This window comes from Ammodytes marinus (assembly GCF_949987685.1).
Source record: "Ammodytes marinus genome assembly, chromosome: 15".
Lineage (NCBI taxonomy): Eukaryota > Metazoa > Chordata > Actinopteri > Uranoscopiformes > Ammodytidae > Ammodytes > Ammodytes marinus.
This window is the reverse complement of record NC_137219.1, coordinates 16,898,105-16,920,105: the sequence shown is the minus strand read 5'-3', so window position 1 is coordinate 16,920,105 and position 22,001 is coordinate 16,898,105. Positions and strand designations below refer to the sequence as shown.

The following is a 22,001-nucleotide window of genomic DNA, read 5'->3' as shown; positions in this document are numbered from 1 at the left end:
CTTGCTCAGGAAGTGGAAACTAAAAGTGTAGTGAGCGATGTGACAAAAAACTCAAACAAAAACAAACACTTTTTTGCTAATCACATTTATTTGAAAAACCTGAAATCATCAGCTAACAAAATTACACAGATAACAGAACATAAATACAACATACAGAGATTACATCAAATCATTCTGGGTCAAAGGAAGGGACACGTGAATTGAGTATTTAAAAAAAAAAAAAAGAGAGACAGATTTGACAAACAACAATTACATTTCAGCTCTTTAACGGGCTGTAGCTTGGACTTAGGTGGAGTAAAGCAAAGGGGGAATTATCCCATAGAGGGAGAATAGCAGCAAGAGTGAGTCATCAAAAAAGGACAAACATTCGATTTCATATTATGAATCATCATACCGCATAGCTCTGTGGCACTTGTAGGCTCTTCCCAGTAACAATCTCGTGTCAAGTCTGGACTGGGAAGAGGGAAGCAGACCTTCTGGTGAATTGAGTCGCCTTCGATCCCGCGTCAACCTCAACAGCATCAAATGTTTACAATGTATCCCACAGGAGAGCATAGGCATTCACTTTATAGCATATGAGGTCCAGGATGATAAAGTTGAACTACATTTGTGCAAATGACAAAATCTCAGAGGTAATCTGTAAGACATATTTACAGATCAGACAACAACATGTGACAAACTAATAATCTGATCACTTTTCACACAATCGTCTTTGTCAATTTAAAAGCTAAAATGACATTTCTTCTCCTGTCATGTGAGGACCCATCTAAAAGTGACCTTGTGACTGAGGGGAACATTTCAAGTCTCACCACGAGTGCTGCGATAGCTCGTAAGCATATGGAAGTTGTTATGTGTTTGACACAAATACAAACCAACAAAAGCTAGAGCGGAATGCTCTTGAAGAGTCTTGTTTGATAGCCACTGGAGTTTGTGGTTACCAGGTGACTAAAGAACAGACAAGAGTCCCTCCCACACATTCCTGAGAGATTTCCACTTACACAAAATGCAGCATTTGTCTACCGAGTCGCTACACTCTGGGAAATGTTACCAGAAATCTATACAAAAGCAATTGGTTGATAGCAATTGTGTCATATATTAACTAATCTGGCACTAGAATTTTTTTTTAAAACTCTGTCAAGGTCATGTTGTCTTGGAAACAGTGTCTCACAAAAGTATATAAATAAATACTTTTTACATTCTTTGATAAATCTGGTCCACAATGAGAAAAAAGTGGCAAAAAAAACATAGAAGGAAATGCAATGGGTTTAACAGGGATACAGGTACACTACTGTAATACTGTCACTGCAGTTCTTTCCCCCCCAAAACATATCCATAAAACAATATCAAAAAAGTGATTTGTCACTAAACATCTTAATCGTCAGTAGATTTCCCTGAGATGCTCATGCTCAGGCTGGCTTTTCAAATAAACCAAGTAATAACAAAGAACTTTTAAAAATAAATCAGCAATGTTGGTCAATTCATTGGCAAAATAACACACAGAGAATCAACTGTTGCTTTGATGCCTGTCAAGAGTTAAATAGGGAAATTTCTTTTGTTACTTCCTTAAATCACTGTGCATATTTAAAGGGCGTTTAGTGCAGGCGTCGCTGTGAATTGCACCGCTGTGTGGGTGTGTGTAGTGCTCATAGTGCAGTAGTGTGTGTGTGTGTGTGTGTGTGTGTGTGTGTGTGTGTGTGTGTGTGTGTGTAGGGATGTACAGGAGGCGAGAGTTCTGTGTATCACTTCCTCCCCTCTTGGTTTCATTGGTCTAACACCTGTTGTTTTTTGAAAGGTCAGCAGTGGTGGAACCTGTGTATCTGTTTCATGTCTCAGACCAAATATCCCTCCCTGGCATCGTCCGGGGTTACGGCCGCTCTCCTGACAGACTCGCTGGGCCTGGGGCCTCCACCGCGCCGGGAGACAGAGTGGACTGTTCTCCAGTCTCGGGATGCGGGGGCTCGAGAGGAACGCAATAAAGATGAGGAGGAGGCTGAGGCTTTGAAAGCTTCAGGCTGCTCACTGGGCTCCAGCACTGTGTTAAAGACTGGAGAGGTGGGTGTAGTCTAGTTATTAGCTGATTATTCACAATATTAAAAGTATTATAAAGATTATTCATCATATTTATCTCATCTGCATTGTTGATAAAAGGGTCGGCTTGACTCACCTTCAAGTTGTATTTGAACTCTCCTGAGGTCTCTCAAGATGGACGTGATTTCCTGAAATACAGATGTTCGACTCAGCTCAAGCAAACGGCATTTATCGACAGAACACTTAACATGAAGAGGGAGAAGTGCAAGTCACCGACCTTGTTGGAGTTTTTGACAACAGGAACGTCGTTGTCAGAATTCACCTTGGCCTCAATTTCCCGCCAGATATCCATCCTGTCCTGGAATAGCACCCTGCAGGAATAATGCCAAATTCCGTTGTTAGATGGTGGTGTTCTTAAAGAAAAGGACAATCTACATTCTGTTGATAGTAGTCTGGAACACTGAGGGATTGAGACCTTCCTGAAGCTTTTTAATCATGGTGGCTGGGTAGAATTAAATCAATACAATCAAGGGATACCAGAACATATTTTACTGCTTTGATATGCTACTGTTTCGTGGCTCAGAATGGAACATTGTAAACACTGATGGTGTTATCTGCATCTCATCTATTCAGAAGATTAGTCCTCTCAGTACCATATTGTCAGGCAGTATGTAAGTCTGTTTGCCGATTCACTCAGATACACTTGTTAGGAATGATGGCTGTTTATGTGCGTGTGTACTGATTGACGTCTTACTTGATTTTGTCAGCAAGTTGCTCAGTGTTTTCTCTGATTGCCCCTATGACCTGAGACACTGGATTTAGCATCTGATCGTCCACGCTGACCTGGATACAAAAAAAATAACATGTTTCAAAACTGATTCACCAGGACTGTTGAAAAAAATAATATAATGGATGAATTTGGCATATTGGTGTTTGACCTCGTCTCTGCTGTGAGCTCGCTGCCTGGAGTTCTGTTCACGGTCACCCGAGCTCTGGTCAGGTGTAGAACTTGGTTGGCCTCTCTGGTAGTTTAATCCAGCCTCTGGGATACGATGACTCAGCTGCAAAGCAAATCAGACTTTGGAAATTAGTGTTATAGCCCTTGTAAACCCAAATCCAAGTTGTAAGTTGCATGATAGTAAAGCATCTGAAAAGAGTAAGGCATATTTATTTATCAATCCAAATGAAAGATATTGTCAATTAAGTTTGATAAACTTTACAGAAATTCAGTTTGGATGAGACAGGCTATGCTTTGGCTTCTTGGGACACAGTAAGAATTTTGAACATATTTTCAAATCAGATTTGTTTTAAAGCTTATTGACAAACCCACATTTGAAATTATATATTGATTTTTACTATCTTAGAGCAGGTTTCCAGAGGCTTTGAAGTGCGAGACTGACAGACTGTCTCTTTAGGCTGATGTGTTAAACAAAGCGAAGAGATAAGACAGTCACGTTACATCACTGGTCTAATCTGATCAGATGAGGATAGCCAAAGCAGAGCAATCAAGAAGTAAAAGAGTTTAGTCTAGTCTGTGATAAAGAGAATATTTGGATAGAGCATGAAACAGTCCTGAGAATAACGGGTAACACTTTATAATAAGGTTTCACTAATTAATGGTAAGTTAAGGCTTAGTTAATGCTAAATAAGCGTTATCTTTGCATAAGCTAACCGTTAATGACTACCCATGAACAGTTGGTGAATAACTTACTGTTGTGCTCCTTAACTAATGCTTAGCAAAGCATTTACTAACCATAAAAAACAAAGCATGCATAGGTAATGTCTAGCATTAGCTAACCCTTAATAACATAAACTAAGCCTTAACTAACCATTGATACATGTTCCCTTATTGTAAAGAGTAACCGAATAACGTTTGATGTTGGATGTACCTGTTCGTGAGCGGTCATTGTGGAGACGGGCGCCCTGCTCTCTGTCCCAGGGTTTGGTGGATCACCGTCACCAGCCACGTCATGGATCTCTCTGGCCAAGATGGCGAGGTCTTTAGCCAGGTCTTGACTCAACCTAGTAGGGAGGACACACATGTTAGAAAGATGGCTGATGCCCTTTGCACAGATGTTCCATAACAATAAATAAATGAATACATTGACTGAAATGTTACTGGAATGGAAGCAGCGTATATCTTTCACATATTTAACATTTGAAAATTAGTTGAACAAAAATCAAAAACACACATATCCACTGTGTAGGGCATACAAACTATGCATATATCACAATATCCCGGTGTTCTCCGGGGCCATTGCAGTAAATCAACGAAATAAAGATGAAGCAGTCAAATTACCATCGTTTATTTAAGGTAGCATCGTCTCATTGCTCATTAGCTTAAGGCACGTCAATATAACCTTTGAAAATCATATTAGCATGTAAAGCAGAAAAAAACTCACACTTCATAAATATTCCTTACCGTGCGATCTCGGCACTGTGGTTGGACCAATGGTTGTAGTTCTCTCCCTGCTGGTTCTCATCCTCTGAATCTCTGCCGCGGGCTTTGGGACGCAGGGCGACCACGGGCTGAGTGCGGGTCCTGGAGCGATTGCGCGGGCTGTGGGAAGCTGAGGAAGGTTGGGAGCGTTTGTGTTTAGGAGTGCTCTGGTTGGAGTCGTACTCCTCGTCTGAGGTAGAGGTATAGTCGGAGCCTTTCTGGCGTCTCCTGGAGTCTGCCCGTCGTGAATTGGTTTGAGTTACGGGGAGGGGGTTAAAGATAGAGAAGTTGGGAAGACAGGAGGAGAGAGAGAAAAAAAAAAGATAAAATCAAAGAATACAGGCTAGGAAAAAAAAACACCACCAAGTTTTTTCGAATGTCGTCACCAAAATCCTACCCCCAGAACAAGAGACAAAGTGTCGCTGTGGACGTGCTCATTTCTACAGATACACTTTTATCAGAAAGATGGCTAAAGCAAGTTTCTTTCCAGATTGAAAAGAATTAATTAATAAGTGAAATGAGCCTCGACATCCACAGTACAGCAGCTGATCATTAGTATCACATATAGAGAAATAAGACTAGCCTAGGATTGTAATCATCGTGGCCACAGAATTCTCATTGAGAACACAGATTATTAAGGAAAATCTAATTTTTACTAAAAAGAATTGTAGTATGGAGGCCGTTTTCTAAATAGTGCCAGCACAACGACAAATGCAAATTGCAATGCAGAATGAGTGGGTGTCTTTGAGCACACTCGATACTTTGGTTCAAATGTGTGAGTAAATAAAGAATCAGTTTCTCCTGGGAATCATGACGTTGTCTGGAAGGTGAGGAGCGGCAGGATGTTGTGAACACACAGGAGCACAAACCGGCAAGAACAGGCAGACTGTGTGTGTGTGTGTTTTTTCATCAGTTCATTTGTATTATAACAGAAATAAATACTAACAAAATAGTTTGCTCATGCAGTTGATTGAGGACTGCATCAATAGCAATTTAAATTCTACTGTGTGGAAATACAGTCTGAGTGCTGCTTGTGCTTGTCGTTGCGCTGCCACCAAAATACAGACCTGACTGTTAGTGTGATTAATGTTAGTGAAAGTTCAGAGTAAACACCCGTTTTAATAGAACTACAGTGTTATTCCTGAAACATACGGTGGATAAACTGAGGACCATGAAGGTATATCAAACCAATTCACCACTGTGCTCGATAAACAACAGACCTTGTAATGCTTCCAATCCAGAAACAGAGTCATTCTTTTCAACAGTAGTGGGTTTGACTAAGATGGGAGTAAATAGTTTTTTTACGCGTCAACATATCTTTAAACTCAATTAAACAGGTATGTGTGGGATGTCTGCATGCATGATACTCACTTGCGGTGCTGCTGGCATATTTGGCACTGCTCGAACGGCCGCGTGTGATTGGCGTCTTGCCGAGCGCAGGTTTCTGTGGCCTGTCCGAGGGCTTGGCGGTAGAGGCCCTTCTAAATGAGCTGCTGTTAGTGGACTCTGTGCTGCGGTTGGAGAATCCCGTGCTCCTGCCGCTCCACTGCGGGGCGGAGGAGGCCTCGGTGTCGCTGGGTGTGTTGAAGGAGCTGGTCCGCTTACGAGGCATGGCCAGCAGATCCAGCCTGGAAGGTTTCTTGCTCTCCTGTGGTTGCTTAGCCTGGGCGCCGCTAGCTTCCTGATACAGCCTGTCTGTCTCCGTGCCCTCGTTGTCTGAGGCGTCTCCCAGACGAGCGCGTCGCAGCATGGACGCTCTGGTGGGCCTCGGGGCAGACAAGCTCTGGGCACGGCTCAATGTAGCGGATGGTCTGGAGGGCTTGCCGTCCTCCTTCTGAAGGGGCACTGTGTACTTTCTGCGCGTCTGGGAGTTGTTAGACTCCTGATCCGAGTAAGGTAAGCTCGGAGGGTCGTCGCTCAGGTCTATGGAGCCACGTTTCCCGACACCACGCCCCAGCCCGACCGGCCTCCTGACAGGCTCAGGCTTATGGTTGCTCTCCACTGCCTGAGAGCGCTGCTTTTCTGATCTGGTAGATTGGTAATTTGAGTCCATACTAGCTATACTGGCTGAAGACCTCTCCCTTTGGAATTCACCAACAGGGGGGGGATTTTGGGTCGGTGCGTTTTGCCGGTTCTTACTGCTATGTTGGCTGACCGTGCTGGACGTATCCAAATCAGACTCCCCAGAAAGAGAGTCCGCTATTGGACACGGTGTTGTTAAATATTGTCCTGCTTGGAATTTGGCTTCAAGAACCGCCAGAACATCCTCCGTGTCTTTGAGGTAAGAATGAGTGTCGACTCCCTGGAATGACGCAGTGTCCGGTTCTCTCAGAACAGGCTGGCTGGAGATATTTGGCAGTCTGGCGTTGCTAGGCCGCTCCTTGGTGAAGCTCTCTTGTCTGATTAATGGGGATGACATGCCCTCTCTAGTCTCTGGACTCTGTCTGCCCTGGCCTAGGACGGGCGGCGACAAACTGGTCTTGACTTTTCCAGTGTCCTCCTTGTTGTCTTTCTTTCTGGTGAGGGTGGCTGTTGAGAAGGCTTTTTTGTCACTGCTAGGAGAGCTGTATGTCGAGCCGTCATGTTCAGGTTTGGACGCAGTTGTCTCCGACTCGACGTAGAATGAAGACTTGCCTAAGAGTCTGGCTTCATCCATATTTATCCTGTCTTCTGTGTCTGACGTGGGCCTCCTCCTCTGATCTACCACAGAATCATCTGACTTGCTGGCGTCACTCAGGCTGTCTGGCTCAACGTCGTCCTGAACAGACAACCTGTGAAGGCCGTCCAGAGACCTGGGGGCCAGCAAGCTATCCTCCTCTACATTGAAGGTTGAATGTTGGTCATAATGAACATGAATGCTGGGAGTTGGAGTGTCACTCTTCTCCCCCTGCGGTAGCTGGGGCAGGACGCGGCGAGATCTCGAACCGTCCGACTCGGGGCTGTCATGGTGTCTGCCCATTGTACCTCGCGCTGAAGTGAAACAGTTTTAATGCATATATTAATCACGAGTTACGGACTGAGAATATCATTCATATTCATCGGGGCGTCTCATTATCATTTCAAATGGACTCGTGTCTTACCCCCTCCTGACAGCTCCATCTGGGAAGAAATGTCATAGGGGCCGGACGAGGGGCAAGACTCTGTGTAGGTGTCTGCCAAGCTGGCCCAGCAAGACATCCACTTAGGAGCCCCATGTAACACTGCACCTGCTGCCGGAACCTGAGTGGGATAACAACCAACTTATTCAATATCTTTCAAAGAAATAGAAAGATTAAACATTTTCAGCATACAGTTTTTAATTATGGGATTTCCTTAGCAGGAAACTTAATATATTAGGTTAATATCAGAATTGGTTTGTTTAACAGTTATGTTTTCACAGACAAGGAATTTGCTGCGGTCAGATTGAGCACACAAACATAGAATTAATATAAACCTAGAGAATATAAGTAAAATCATCTTAAAGAACATAAATAGAATGTATACAATGAAATAATCTAAGAGAGAAATATCTCTATAATAATAATCTAAAAAAAAAGAAGATACCATACACCAATCTGTTCAAGTGTGTGTTAAAATGTGAGTTTAACTGTTATAAAAACATGGATTGTGCTCCTTATATTTGGTTAGGAAGAAAAACCGAAACAATGAGGAACCCAGAACCTGTGAGGAAAGATGAGGCAAATCTAGAAATCACCCAAAATAAAATAAAATAAATAAAAGAGCCGAAACACCAAGAAGGCAAATCAAGATATAGCAATGCAGGCTGGTTTGTGCGTTTGAACATTTTGGTTTAGTGAGCCCGTACGTTCATTTATAGTCTTTGGAAATGAGTTATTGATTATTCCATCTACTCATTAATCCCACCCTGTGCAGGAAGGAATACCTTTACCAGACTCTGTCCCTGTTCTGGAGCTGGCCTCACCTCCCCACAGCTACTCTGCCTATGCTGCTCACTGCTCTGAACAATAACAGGCCTAAATGCTGATGAGGTTTCTGCTTCACTCTCGTTGGTTTCCTCTTGGCTCTCAAAAACACCAAAAATCTGTCAGGAACAAAGCAGTACAAGCAGATAAGTGCGGGAATAAAGAAAATGAGAAAATGTCTAATAATGGCCCATTCTGCTTTAGACTTTCTCCCAAAAGACAGGACAGTGGGAAGCTGCAAAGCCAACGTATTCCTTTTATGCAGCACGTTAAGATCAGCCAAAGCAACTTCTCATATACAATTTATGTCAATAAAATGGAGGGAATAGACTTGCCTGGTCAATCTTGCTCCGTGCCTCCTCCAGCTCTGCATCTTGAAGATCTGCTTCAATGGTGTAGGTTCCTGCATCACTCAGACTGTCCTCCTCTTCGTGTCTGAGGCCGACATGGGGGCTGTGGACCTCCACACTCTGAGGAACCTGGGGCATCATGGGAGTCTTGAGGGGAACGGGCTGGTCGATGGGAGAGGATGTCTGTGGCTGGTAGGGAGAGTAAGATGGAGGGGGACTAGGCTTTGCGACTACCGCTCTTTCAGTTTTAGCTATCTCTGCTTTAGCTGCTGTTGTAGGGGCGCTCGGTGCGTTCTTCTCCCAGCTGGCCGAAGAGGACTGCTTGTGTAGTTCGGCAGTGAATTCCTGGGCGAGTTTGGATCTCCGGCCCACACTGCTGAAGGGCCTTACGGACGCGGATGATGAAGAGCGAGAGGAATAGCCGGTGCTGATGCGGTCCTCTGTCTTCTCCCTCCGCAGAGAGCCAGCTCTTTGGGGTCCGGTGGAAGAAGGGCCCTTCAGGGGGACGGTGTATCGCTTGGTTGGCAGAGTGCTGGAGGCCTGAGACGGGCCGTGTCTATCGCCAGTGGGGCTGGTGCTCTTCCTCCCCTTCTCCATCGGGACTATGAGGCTCGAGGGCTCAGGTGGGGATCCGTTATTGGTGAAGGACTGGGAGCGCTTCTTTCTTGGGTTGTCGTCAAAGAATTCAATGACAAAGGCTTGGTGAGGGTCAGTCTTAACCGAGCTGGATAGGGACTGAGACTCTGGTGGGGAATAGGACAAAGGCTCCTTGGAGTCAGGGGAGGCAAGGTATTGTGGTGGCGAGGCTCTAAGGGGTTGTGGAAAATCCTCGGGGTCAAGCTGAGGTTCCGATTTGAGAAATTCATTTCCATTGATTGTAGGATCTTCTGGATCACTGTGGGTGCCATCTTCTCGCTGGTTTGCTGATGATGGAAAGACCACGAGGTTAGTTTGAGACTTAGCATTACTACAATCAAAGCCATTGATGGAATAGAAAAACAATAATAAAAAAAAAAAACATTATGACTCACCTTTGGTGATACTCAGACGTAATGGGTCACTGTTTTCACTATACATGCCCTCAGCCACTGACTTCCTCCTGGTCATGCTAGCATTGCTTTGCGACAGCCAATCAGCAACTTTGCTCTGTGCGGACATGACCTCAGTGGGTGCGGCGACAGCCTCGTTGGAAGGGAGCTTGCGCTGTTGGCGGACGGAAAACTTGGTCACGTGGTCCTTGATCTTCATTTTGCCCGGTAGGCATTCGTCAAATTCAATAGTGAAGGAGGCGTGGCTCTGGACCACTGGAGGTGTGGGCGTGGAGGGGACACACAGAGAGGGATCTGGACTGTCCTTCGTGGGAGCCTCGTGGACTTGCGACGGTTCCGGTTTCTTGGCAGGTCGCTGCTGGATTTCTTTTGTTGGGATCTCAAAGTAGCTGGGCTCCCGCTGGTACAGTGAACCGTTGGCGTCATATTTGGACCCGTCTTTCGCAGGGTCTGTTAGCAATGAAGAGGGGTGAGAGGTGAGCAAACATTAGGAAAGACAGTGAGCATTAGATGATGATTAAAATGACGATTGAAAAATAAAATGTTGGTATTAATTTAAAAAAAATATGGCCCTTTGTTTAAAAAACCTTTTTGAGTTCACAATTGCCACAAGTCAAACTTCAGAGGTACACACAGATAGGGAACTGATAGATATGATTGGGATGCCATTGTTTCACAATCCCTAAAAGTGGGAGCCAAAAATACCACAACGATTCCAGCTGTTTGACTGAAAACACAAATCTGACAGTTAGTCCCCGGGTGCCAGTTGGATGTGGCCAAATATCACTTTAGGAGCTCAGAGTCCAGTAGCCGAGTGGGAATTATCAGTTTCAGCCCAGGTATTATCAGGCAAACAATCCCCTTTCCTCCCCCCCCCCCCCCATCCAGCAGCTTTGAGGGGCATAATCCATCACAAGGCAGACGGGCACCACTGCCCACTGGCATGGCACGATATGGCCAGGCTAACAGTCCGCAACTGGCAGCCAGAGACCTGCCTTGTGCCTCAACACCATCCATCTCTCATTGTCCCACAAAGAGCATCAGATAAGCGGTGCCACCAAAAACACGTTGTTACTAATTGGGATATATTGCAAAGATGTGGAAAGATTTAATACAAATCCAGTACAAATAACTGCAATGCAAATTGAAATTTTTCTTTTAAAAGATAGAAACACTTATATAATATATAAACAACAATATAAAAAGGTCATAATAGTACACATTAGTTCGAATAAAAAACAGACATAATCTGACCTGTTGACTCCTGTTCTGGTGACTTTCCACCTCTGTTGTGCTTTCTGTTGGCTGGGTCCTCATCCTCCCCCCACCACGACGGCTGGCCATATAGAGGAGTAGGCTTGGAGATCGGGGAATCTGTGGCTGCTAACAGACACACGCACAAACACAAGCACGAACACAGACACAGACACTCAATTAGGCACATGTATACGCTCAGGCACAGGAAGGAATGGGAGGCAAGGACAAAGAGCCTGACAAACAACTGAATTTGAACTGCCTCTTGAATGTGTTAGTCAATAGTCACCTGATAAAATGTTGCAAAACACAGAAACTTGGAGCTTAGAAAGGACCTAGCCATTGGCTTGCTTTTTCTTTTCTTTCTTTTTTTTTTTTTTTTTTACAATTCCCACACATTCCCATAACACAGACAGACTAATGAGGGTCAATCTGGGATATCGGCTGTAATCCTCTATGTGCGAGTAGGGATGAAACTAATCCTTATCATCAAAGAAAAAAAGATTTATTAAGAGGATATTATAGGTTAACAACTGAACTAAAGTAATGCTTCTTGTAGACATTGACAATCATTGTCTGAACATACCCGTGTGTGTATACTCCCTATACAGGTGCAACCACAGGGAAGGATGGTTATAACCCTGATAGTCTTTCTGACGTTGTATGAGATGCTAGCAATGCCACTTCTCACATGCCAGCCGGATTATATGGCACTAATCACATCATCTAGATGCTGCTCGTCTGTTTGATACTTTGGCTAATAGGATTTTAAAGCGGAGTCTCCACAATTCTAAGTATCAACAGCACTTCAGCACGGTTGCCTTGGACACACACAATAAGACATCTACACAGTGACGCGGGGGAACAGGGGCAGAGGGGCATGTTGCTAATTCCTTTCCCCTTACTCAACCCTCCCCTTTTAGCTAAAGAAAACATGGGTGAGTGTTCACAACTAAAGTGGAAAGTGCACATCGCTGAGTAAGGTTGCAATTCTTGTTTCATTAAAGGTGGAGTCAGCCAATCTGGAGATGTTGATGAAAGCACCTTATGTCAAAATCTGTGAAAATCTCCTCATGATCCACTGCCTGTCCGTACTATGTGTGCGCTGAAAATGTGTTAAGTGTAGCAGCATGACCGTTTACGGAGCACACACACACACACACACACACACACACACACACACACACACACACACACACACACACACACACACACACACACACACACACACACACACACACACACACACACACACACACACACACACACACACACACACACACACACACACACACACACACACACACACACACACACACACACACACACACACACACACACACACACACACACACACACACACACACACACACACACACACACACACAATTAGGAGAAAATATTCACTGATTTTGGCAAAAACATTTTTTGGACAACAAGCATTCTCCAGAATCACTGACTCCATCTTTAGTGAGCAACGACAACAACAAGGTAAAATACAAAGATATTAGGTCAAAATATTATTGTGATTCTTTTTATATTTTAGGTTCAAGACGCATTCAAACATTAGGCCATTTTAAATCCTGCTGATGTGCATTGTATCAGGGAACAAGTGGACTATCCATATCAGGCCCCTTTAGTAAATACTAAATAGCCCAAAGTCCTGTCAGACTGAAGTAGGCCTGACTGAGTCACACACTGTACAAGTGCAGTGTCCTGTCCTGCAGACAGCTGGAGGATTGGACACACTCCACATCCTGTACAGCTGCAGGGGAAACCAAGCAAGAGCACACAGAGGAAAAAAATTACACTGACTGCTCCCTCGCCCCACTGTAAGTGACAGAATTGAACTTAACATGATTTGTACGTATAGTTAAAGAAAATACACACATAAAAGCAAAAATCAAATTAATATTGATCTATTCCAGGGTAAACAAAGAACTACATTGTATCGAGGCCTCCAGTCAAACAAATTCAGCCAAAGAGAATCAATTTGCATGAAGTCAACAGAGGAATTCAGGCAGCCATTTCTCACTGGGACGTTAACAGCAGCAGACTTTTCTACACGAGCATGTCCAAGCGTGTGCCGCTATTTTTGGTAAAATACTATGAAAAACAATATTCTTATCTTCTAGTGACTGTATGTGTAGCGACATAGGCTAGTGTAGCTATCTGATTGGTGCACTGGGTCACAACAATGCAGGTATTGCTGCAGGCAGTAGCTGTGTTCAATAGTGTGCAGCCACAGGTTTACAGGATCAGTGTGGTTAGCCTATAGCTACAGGGGATACAACCGTATTCCTATCCTAGTGAGAAACTTCTTACAAAGCTCCCTACATGTGTTCCAAAGTTGTGCAGTTCAATGACTTATGTGTAAAGGCACTCTAAAAGTATACGAGCCAAGTGCTGGATGAGTCCTATTCAAAAAGACTTTTCTAGTTTTCTCTCGAAGCTCACATGGGTGAATATGAAGCAGAAAGCACGAGAATGACTATATCAACAACAGCTGGAAAATGTTTTGTCGGCGTGAATGAGCTTCATTCAGTGCCATTCGAGTGTTTCTCTTGAACCAACAATTTTCTGACTGTTCGAAACGATTTACTCAGTTCAGCTCTGGGTAGAGAGGGCATGAGAGCCACTGGAAATAAAAGCAGCAACACATCCAAACCCCAAGCTACAAGGTAAGAGGTGCAAACTTGCCAGCTAAAGCCTGGACACCTTTACTAATTCTTCTGCGACACGTGTTGAACCATCATCGGCGTGTTTTGGCAGCACCCCACCTCTTGTCAGCAGGACAGGCAGGCATGGCCCTTAGAGATAAGACCGTACCAAACTTAACTCTTGATCCCTGCGCTTGTCTGGCCACCTCTTTCCTTGACTATACCGCATTCTGCCAACTCTGGGATGTCAACATCAATTTCTTCACTGACATCAGGATTGTAAGGCTCGGCCTCTCGGCTCACACATGAGCCTAATCTAGTACCAGTTAATAAAAGAAGCCGGATCCGGCTTATCAAGTGATCTACAGTCAAAGCCACTCGGCACATGGATACGCATGGACACTTCCTCTTCCTCGTGTGTGTGTGTGTGTGTGTGTGTGTGCGTGTGCTTGTACAACTTTTTTTGTGAGAACCAATTTAAGATTTAGACCCTAGAACCAAGGAGACGTTTGGAAAGTGAGGACATTTTGTCCGGTTCTCACTTGGGGACGGCCTTTAAAGAGCTATTTGAGGGTCAAGAATGCATTATGTCAATGAAAGTCCTCACAAGTTTTGCAATACAACCGTGTGTGTGTGTGTGTGTATGTGTGTGTGTGTGTGTGTGTGTGTGTGTGTGTGTGTGTGTGTGTGTGTGTGCACATGGTATTCAAATCCACTTCAGTTCCCCTCAGGCGACAAAAACAATCACCCTGCTTCTGTTATCAGAAAAGCTGCTGCCTTTACTTCTGATAACAGCCATGATGGATTGAGTGCATGTGGACACAAAGTTGTTCACCTGTGATTGAGTTGGATCTTGGCTCAGCTCTGTCTTGCTGTTGGACATTGGGGACGGGGGCGCCTTTGCTCTTCTCCGGGCTCTGGAGCTGCTGTTGTTTTTCCTTGGCCTTGGCCTCCAGGGCTTTTATGCTAACCTGCCACTGGCTGGTGTACTTCTCATGCTGCACAAAGAGAGACAGGAGAGGAAGCAGGATGTGAGGAACCGTCAGACAACTATCAGCACGGCTGTAACTGTCCTCACACACATTCAGAATAAGGAAGAATATCCACCAGGGACTCAGTGTTAGGTCCAAGTTGTTATGGTTAACAATGGATATTATTTACTAGTATTCATTCATTCATTTAGTTACAAAAATGTGTACAAATGTTTCAACTTGTACACATTTGTGTTAACACTTCAAAGTTACAATTTGTCTTTTTTTTTTACACTTAAAAACCAAACAAATAGGTAATTGTCCGGGTAGCTTTGTTTAGAAGGAATTGAGTTTTACACAGTGCAGGGGGGAGATACAGAAGCAAGGCATTCAAATATTCAAGATTAGCAAAGATAGTGTGTACACAAGGGTAGTAAACAAGATCAGCTCCAACACTCCCAACACCCTCACACTGGTTATCCAATTTGTTTCACAGCACAGAGCTCATCAGAATGCCTGACAACAGTTGGCACCGAACCCTGACTAAGGTTGCACATGTTACATCACATTTCAGGCCACAACCATTTAAAACGTTGAGACAACTGGGGTAAGATTCAAAAGAAAGTTAACAATTTATTATAGTAGAGCACTGCGCTTTGTCATGCTGAAATGCATTTCAACGTTGCCAGCTTAAGGACGCTGTCAGTATGACTTACTTTAAGAGCTTCCTCTGGGACCTTGTGTTGACTCTTCTCCAGGATATATAGATGAGCATGTGCACGGCCAGTTAAGGTACACAGACATTCTTACAGTAAAACAATGTGATAATACGTCTACTTAGATATTCACAGTTTGCTGCAGTTAGTACTTATTTCATGCCTCGTTGTCAAGGAGGGGGAAAACTGATAAGCAGTGCAGACCTGTTGCAATTCAAACACGCTCCTATCTTCAGCGACACACTTGAAACGTGCAGAAACCACTCACATACTGGTCACAAACAATTCTAGGTGTCTCTGTTTTCTTAACAGATTTCCACCCGCTTATCTTAACTTAAGTTTCACCATTCCTGAGTTTTCTGCAGTGGGGGTCAAAGGGTGCAGGCGGCTTTCAGTCAACAGTTGAACATAATCTAAAACCCCTGACTGAAAAACCAGAGGGGGATTAACATGCCGAGGGAGCTAGAGAGACCACAGAGGGTAAAATAAATATGTCAAATATTTGTTTCAGTGTGGGGCTGCATCAGCGACTTAAACCGCTCCAACTGAATAACAGAAAGCTTGCCAATACATGAAGAACACAGCAACAAAAAGTTAAGCCTAAGCGTGTGACTAAAAACTTAAAAATGCCCAATATAATAAAAAGGATATCATATCCAAAGCGGATGACATCAGAAAGCTTGAGGGTGATGTATGTCTGGTCTGGGATTCGTAGGTCATTCACAAATGTCTGCAAAGGAAGAGAACACAAAATAACATTAAGCTCAACTTACTTTCCAATGGTCATCGAGGAAGGGAATGTGTTGAGTCACAGGTGACAGGATCTCTGCCTCCCTGTGGCTCACACCCAGTAAGGTGCTTGGCTTTTTTTCCCCCATTTAAAGTTAATCCAGCTGCACATTGAAACTCTGATGAGATTAAGCTGTTATGCAAAGGCCGCCTGGGCTTTTGTAGAATGCCAGGTGAAAGTAAATAACGTGTGATATAACGCTTAGTTTGTTGATCAATTTGGCGTTCACCTAACTGAAATAACAACTTATGAGGGAGAGGCTCTAGAGGTGATCATCGGATTACCAAAGCCATTTTTTTCACTACAACAGTCCCTCTATACATTTAATGTGAAGAGGGATAATGATTGAAGTGTGCAGAGGAGAGATAATCTGAGAACAGATCTCATTCCATACAAAATAAAGAAAGAAAATGTGGAGGGAAAACACAGCCATGTTGGATTTCAGTTAGAGGTCCTCCATGCACTGTTCTGCTCTGATTAGTTTGGCTGCGGTTACCAGGGCCAAAAGAAACACTACTCTGTGAGAACAATGAATGGTTTCTCCCACTGCTCAACTGTGGATTTCACTGGGATAATGGTTCAATGAGGTGGCAACAGAGCGGTGAAGAGAAGGGAGGGAGAGAGAGAAACAGGCTACAGAGAGGGATAGAAAGAAAAAAATAGGGGGTCCAGGCCAGCAGGAAAATCCATTCTCTTGATTACTACTGTTGTACCAAACAGCCCCAGTGTCTGGCACACAGAGACAGAGAGGGGGTATTTTGTGCTCGGGGAGTTATTTGTTGGAGCGGAGTCTTTAGGGAGTCCCAGAGGCCGGCTCCTTTATGGCTGTGGGCCGAGGCAGGTAGTCCGACACTACAGATGGACCCACTCACCCCGTTCAAGCTGCCCAGATCCTTCACCATGTGTTCATCCGTGTTCTCGTCGTAGTTGATCACAGCGTGCTGTTTGTCCACGCTGCGAGACTGCAAACCAAAGACATTAGAGCGGAAATAAGTCCATACGCAGAAAATAAATTTAAATTATTTCATAATTGGTAGTTTAAAGGGTGGAGTCAGCGATGCTGGAGAAGGCTTGTTGTCAAAATCACTTTGTCAAAATCAATGAATATCTTCTCAGGAAGCAGACCAGATGAGATATTCACTGATTTTGACAAAAAAAAGTCATTTTGACAACAAGCGTTCTCCAGGATCGCTGAATACATTACAATTACCTAAAGATGGTTTAAGTAATTGTCTCAGTTTGACATCATAATATCTTTTGGTATTGGACTGCTGGTCAGAAAAAATAAGACACTTGAAGAAAACAACTTCATTTCTAGGAAACTCTAGACTTAATTATTAATCAAGCAAATAATCAGTAGATTAATCAATAAAAAAGTTATCATTATGCAGCCATACAAGTCTAACTCTGCTCAAGTCCTTTGTGCACATCGTCCACCTTCCTCCCAACAGAGGGAAAATGTGCTGACTTCTCAATGTGTGCTCATCAATTACTGTGCAAACAAGTACAAACAAGCTATGCACACTGACTGACTCACCAGCTTTCTCTCCTATGCTCATTAGGCAAAAATCACAAAGATTGAAGGTGACTGCCGAACTCATTTGCAGAATTACCACTGGCCTACAATGGTCCGTTTACAGGGTTGTCATGCATTCTTCCACACCACCTACTAACTGGAATTAACAGGCTTCAGAGGCTGTATGTACGGTCCGTGTTGGCCTTTTTCCGTGGACTTCTTGTGAAAACTGTACTGATAAGAATTCCACCTTCGTAATTTTGCTTCACTTTGAACCCTTTATCGCGGAGAAATTGTCACCTACTGCACTAGGAAACAATGAATACACTGCTGAACTAGACTCAGTGCAGTCCCTATAATTGTAGGAGGCTAATTATAGGTCATGGAGATACAGATACATTGATCACACACACCAGTTGTCATGGAAAGTCCAAACATTCCAAGTCGAGGCCCTTTGCGGTGCAATTTGATAGGACTTCTTCACTAACACTGAATCTCTGCTTTTCACGCCAAACAGGATTCTCATGTTACAGATATTCAACTGTGGTTTGAGGGGAAAAATGCACTGAGCTACAAACACAGAAAAAAATAAAAAAAGTAAGACGATTTGATGCAGAAACTGACTGCATGCAAGATCAGGAAGCAGTCCTTAGCACTTAAGCAGAGCAATAGAAGAAAACAGAAAGTCTGCCTCATCATGTCAGACCGGGAGAAGTTTGGAGGTTTTTTCCAGGATCCGTGGCGACGCCTAAATGTGGACATGAGCAACTTCTCAATCCACCCGACCTCTGTGGTTGGCACTGCTTCTCCGAGCATACCGCACTGACTGAGGGGAAAGTATAAACAACTGTTTCTGAGGCAACATTCCTATTTGGCTGGTCTAAATACAGAGTGAGGAGAAGAAGAAAAAAAATTGGGAGGGGAAGCATTACACAGGGACCACAACCAAAATTGTGTTTGCGGCAGACGCGGCACGGCAAAAAGCAACACAGTGGAATTCATCAGCTGTGTTTCAGGTCATTGTTGGAAAAAAGCGCTGTCAGGGGCGACTTTGTGTGAAGCAGGCCACCATCACTGGGTTACACACTCCAAACGAAAGCACGCAAGGAGCCGCCCCACTGCTGTTTCACACATTGACGTGAATAGCTGTGCTGTCAGACATCAGTGAAGGGCATATAAAAAAACCCCAGGAGAATATTTGACAGTTCACAGTGAAGACCGGTCAGGGTTCATATGACACAAAAGCAGGAACGTACGCCCACACACACACACACACAACATACACATTCTCCTCGAGTCTTGTTCCAAAACATACAAAGCCACACACCTGCAGCATTAGCTCGCAATCTTCCCGGCCAACAAAGATCATCTCCCGTGGCAACCGGTGGCGCGTGCCAGAGCTGCTCACCAGGAACCACGATGTCACGCTCATTTTGGGGCCTCGAGTCAGGGCCTTCTTCGCATCCTGACATGAAGAAATATAGAGGAAGAAGCAAACACATATAGATGGTCAATATTGTTGGACATGTTAAACCAATACTTAAAACACAAAATAAAACTTACAAGGAATTTAAAAAATATCCAGGGTTCCTGAGAAATATATATATAAACAACAAATTAACAACTCAATATTGTTAATGTTCAAAAGGGTTACGAAGAATGTTAAAAACAACCAGGGGTGGCTTTTCAGACAGAGACACCCAAAGGATAAAGGTATTGTGATTTGACATTCAGGAGGAATGCATGATGAATGAGCAATAGTCTACCTGTGTCTCCTGAACAATGCCAAGTATCCTAAAATATGGCTACTGTTGTGACAGCACGATTCAGCGTGGAGATTAACGAGGGGATGTTATCATGTCAGCGGATGTCAGTAAATTAGACCTGTTTATCCAAACCAATACAAGTTTGTCTGTGTTTCCATTGAGATAATGTAATTATTAGTGTGTTGTTGCTGGTGAGTCAGGCAGGTTGGGGCACAGGTAGGTGTCCATGTGTAGCCTACATGAGAGGATATTCAGTATTCCCTCATTTAAAAAAGAGATACAGCTGATGTAGGCCTAAACTCCTTTATAAACAGTGTCTGCTCAATTAAACACGCTTGGAAACCTGTTGCAAAGTGGCGTCTATGAGTAACGACAGCTACACTCAAACTTCCAACGCTCAGGTGATTTTTACTTCCTGTAACCTTGGGTACCATAACATTATACCAAAGGAATATTAGCCAGAAGTAGGCTTTTATATCTTGAATTCAAACGTGTTAATGTCTCGTTATGTCAGTACAGATAGCCTACTTTACAACGCTGACGGCTGTGAGTGTGTCGGTGACAGCTAGGCTGTTAAGCTAACGTCAATGAACCTTTCGGTTGGACCTAAACGAGTTTTTTTCCAGAGGTATATTCACATCAAGGACGTTACGTTACCTTTAATGCCTTCTCCGTTTTTCTCCTGAATAAAGCCAGCGTTGGTTTGGACGTCCTACAGCGACAGAAACTCGACGACACACGACATGTACAACAGGAGGTACGCCAGGTAAGAGCGGACAGGTAAATTCAGTTCACACCCTCTTTCTTCTTCTTCGTCGTAATGACAACCGGCCGAAACTCTGCTCCAACGCCTCTCCTGCTGCTGTGACGGTGACGTAGCCCGACAAGCCAGATCAGACGCTGTACGGGGCTGTGAACAGAGACGAGTAGTGTGGGGAGAGGTCTCACTCTGTTTGATTTCCGGGAGCGGGAAAAAAGAGTAGCATGGGTAAGAGATCAACATTTGGCACACTATAATATCAATATTATTTACTATGAATATTATTGATCGTATTTTAAGCACATTGTAAACATAAAAAAAATATTTCTTGGCTGATATTAACTTGTTGTAGATATAGCTGTTGTAGGCCTATGTGGCAATAGGCTGATAGGCCCACGTTTCAAGAAATTGCAGAAGCCTCAATGCCAAAAAGTTTTAAAAATTATTTAAAAACTGTTTCTATATTATATAGGACAGCTTGACCACCACAGAGCACCGATAAGTATATTTTCTAACTTTAAAATGTCATTGACAATGTGTTTCTGTAGGTCACAATGAAAAGCCAAGTAGGCTTGGCTAAATGTAGCCTATAGCCTAGGCCAGGGGTCCCCAAACTACGGCCCGCGGGCCAAATGTGGCCCGCGGCCCGCTTTTTATTGGCCCGCGGCCGATTTTAAAAAGATAATGTAATTTTTTATTTTATTTTTATTTTTTTATATTTTATTTTTTTTTTTTTTTTTGCATTTCTTAGTTAACCCACTAGTGCAGGGGTGTCAAACTGATTGATTGGCCCGTGGCACATTTTAAAAATATAATGTAATATGGCGCTTTTAAATAATTTAAATGCACTCATTATATTACAGACAAATATGTCCCATAAAAGAAAATGAGCAACAAGCCCATCCCAGAGGACCCTGCATAATATTTTATTTTAAATTAATATTATTATGGAAAATCTATGCGTCCTTCTCCAATAGCTTCTAATTCATCTGACACAGTGTCTCCATTTTTTTTTCATACAAAATTCTTCAGATTTAGCCTCTTAATTTCCCTCTCAAAGTGCACCAAATTCATGCATTTCGCTTTAAAAACTTTAAAAAATCTCCCGGGGGGGCATACCCCCGGACCCCCCTAGGAGGGTCGGGACCTCGGCTGGATACTATTTTCACCCTGCTGGACATTGGACGCAAAGGCAGAAAATACTGGGTGTATCATTGCCATATAAACAAGAGGGGGAATGTGTCTGTTTAATGTGCAAGGAAAGTGTTGCCGTGAAGAAGGATTACAATTTACGAAGACACTATGAAACTAAACATCAGAGCAGCTACATGTCCTGATAAATGTGTTATTTTTGCAAAGTGGCCCGGCCCTTCGTAGATTTTTCTGTATGTGGCCCTCAGTGAAAAAAGTTTGGGGACCCCTGGCCTAGGCCTACATACATATTGAGTTTATTTTATGTATTTGTTAGATTTTTTTTTTTACCATAGGCCAATAAACCATGATCCTGTAGGCCTATTTAAAGTCCCTAATATTGATATTGGTATCGGCTTCAAAAATCCTTTTGGATTTCAGCCTTATTTTAAATTAATTTTATTTATATGTTTATAGTAGCCTATATTTTGAATACAAATGTGTATCTCCAAAGTATTAACATTAACTGTCAAGTTCAGTAGATGGAGAAGTTACTCCACTAAGTAATCCCAGGGTTTTGTGGTTTGATTTCTACTTCATCACTATCCACATGTAGAAGTGTCACATGACATGTCGGCATCAGGTGG

General features: G+C 43.4%; 1 protein-coding gene across 3 annotated transcripts; it reads right to left on the bottom strand.

Annotated features, from left to right (window-relative positions):
- Positions 1 to 105: 105 nt before the first annotated feature.
- On the bottom strand, positions 106 to 20,261 carry cep170ba (centrosomal protein 170Ba). 3 transcript variants are annotated; one of them, XM_080042584.1, is made up of 18 exons: positions 20,121 to 20,261; positions 19,025 to 19,162; positions 17,054 to 17,143; positions 16,043 to 16,121; positions 15,392 to 15,450; positions 14,540 to 14,702; positions 11,045 to 11,173; positions 9,773 to 10,240; positions 8,727 to 9,664; positions 7,549 to 7,687; positions 5,840 to 7,438; positions 4,451 to 4,703; positions 3,918 to 4,050; positions 2,967 to 3,089; positions 2,783 to 2,871; positions 2,306 to 2,399; positions 2,165 to 2,216; positions 106 to 2,044 (listed from the first exon to the last, which is right to left on the bottom strand). In XM_080042584.1, exons 2-18 carry the CDS (start codon positions 19,127 to 19,129, stop codon positions 1,830 to 1,832), a joined length of 4,728 nt encoding a protein of 1,575 aa, XP_079898710.1. In that variant the 5' UTR covers positions 19,130 to 19,162; positions 20,121 to 20,261; the 3' UTR covers positions 106 to 1,829. The 3 variants fall into 3 exon arrangements, with proteins under 3 accessions (XP_079898710.1, XP_079898712.1, XP_079898711.1); XM_080042586.1 differs by having other exon boundaries at positions 4,451 to 4,598; XM_080042585.1 differs by having other exon boundaries at positions 11,045 to 11,170.
- Positions 20,262 to 22,001: the final 1,740 nt, after the last annotated feature.

Bases quoted from the DNA above. Each gene is read 5' to 3' on its own strand.
- cep170ba (XM_080042584.1), bottom strand. From the start codon at position 19,129: ATGAGCGTGACATCGTGGTTCCTGGTGAGCAGCTCTGGCACGCGCCAC. The intron at 11,174-14,539 runs GTGAACAACTTT...TGTGTCTGTTAG, and splicing joins AAGATCCAACTCAATCACAG to CAGCCACAGATTCCCCGATC. The intron at 2,400-2,782 runs GTAAGACGTCAA...TTATTCCTGCAG, and splicing joins CAACTTGCTGACAAAATCAA to GGTGCTATTCCAGGACAGGA.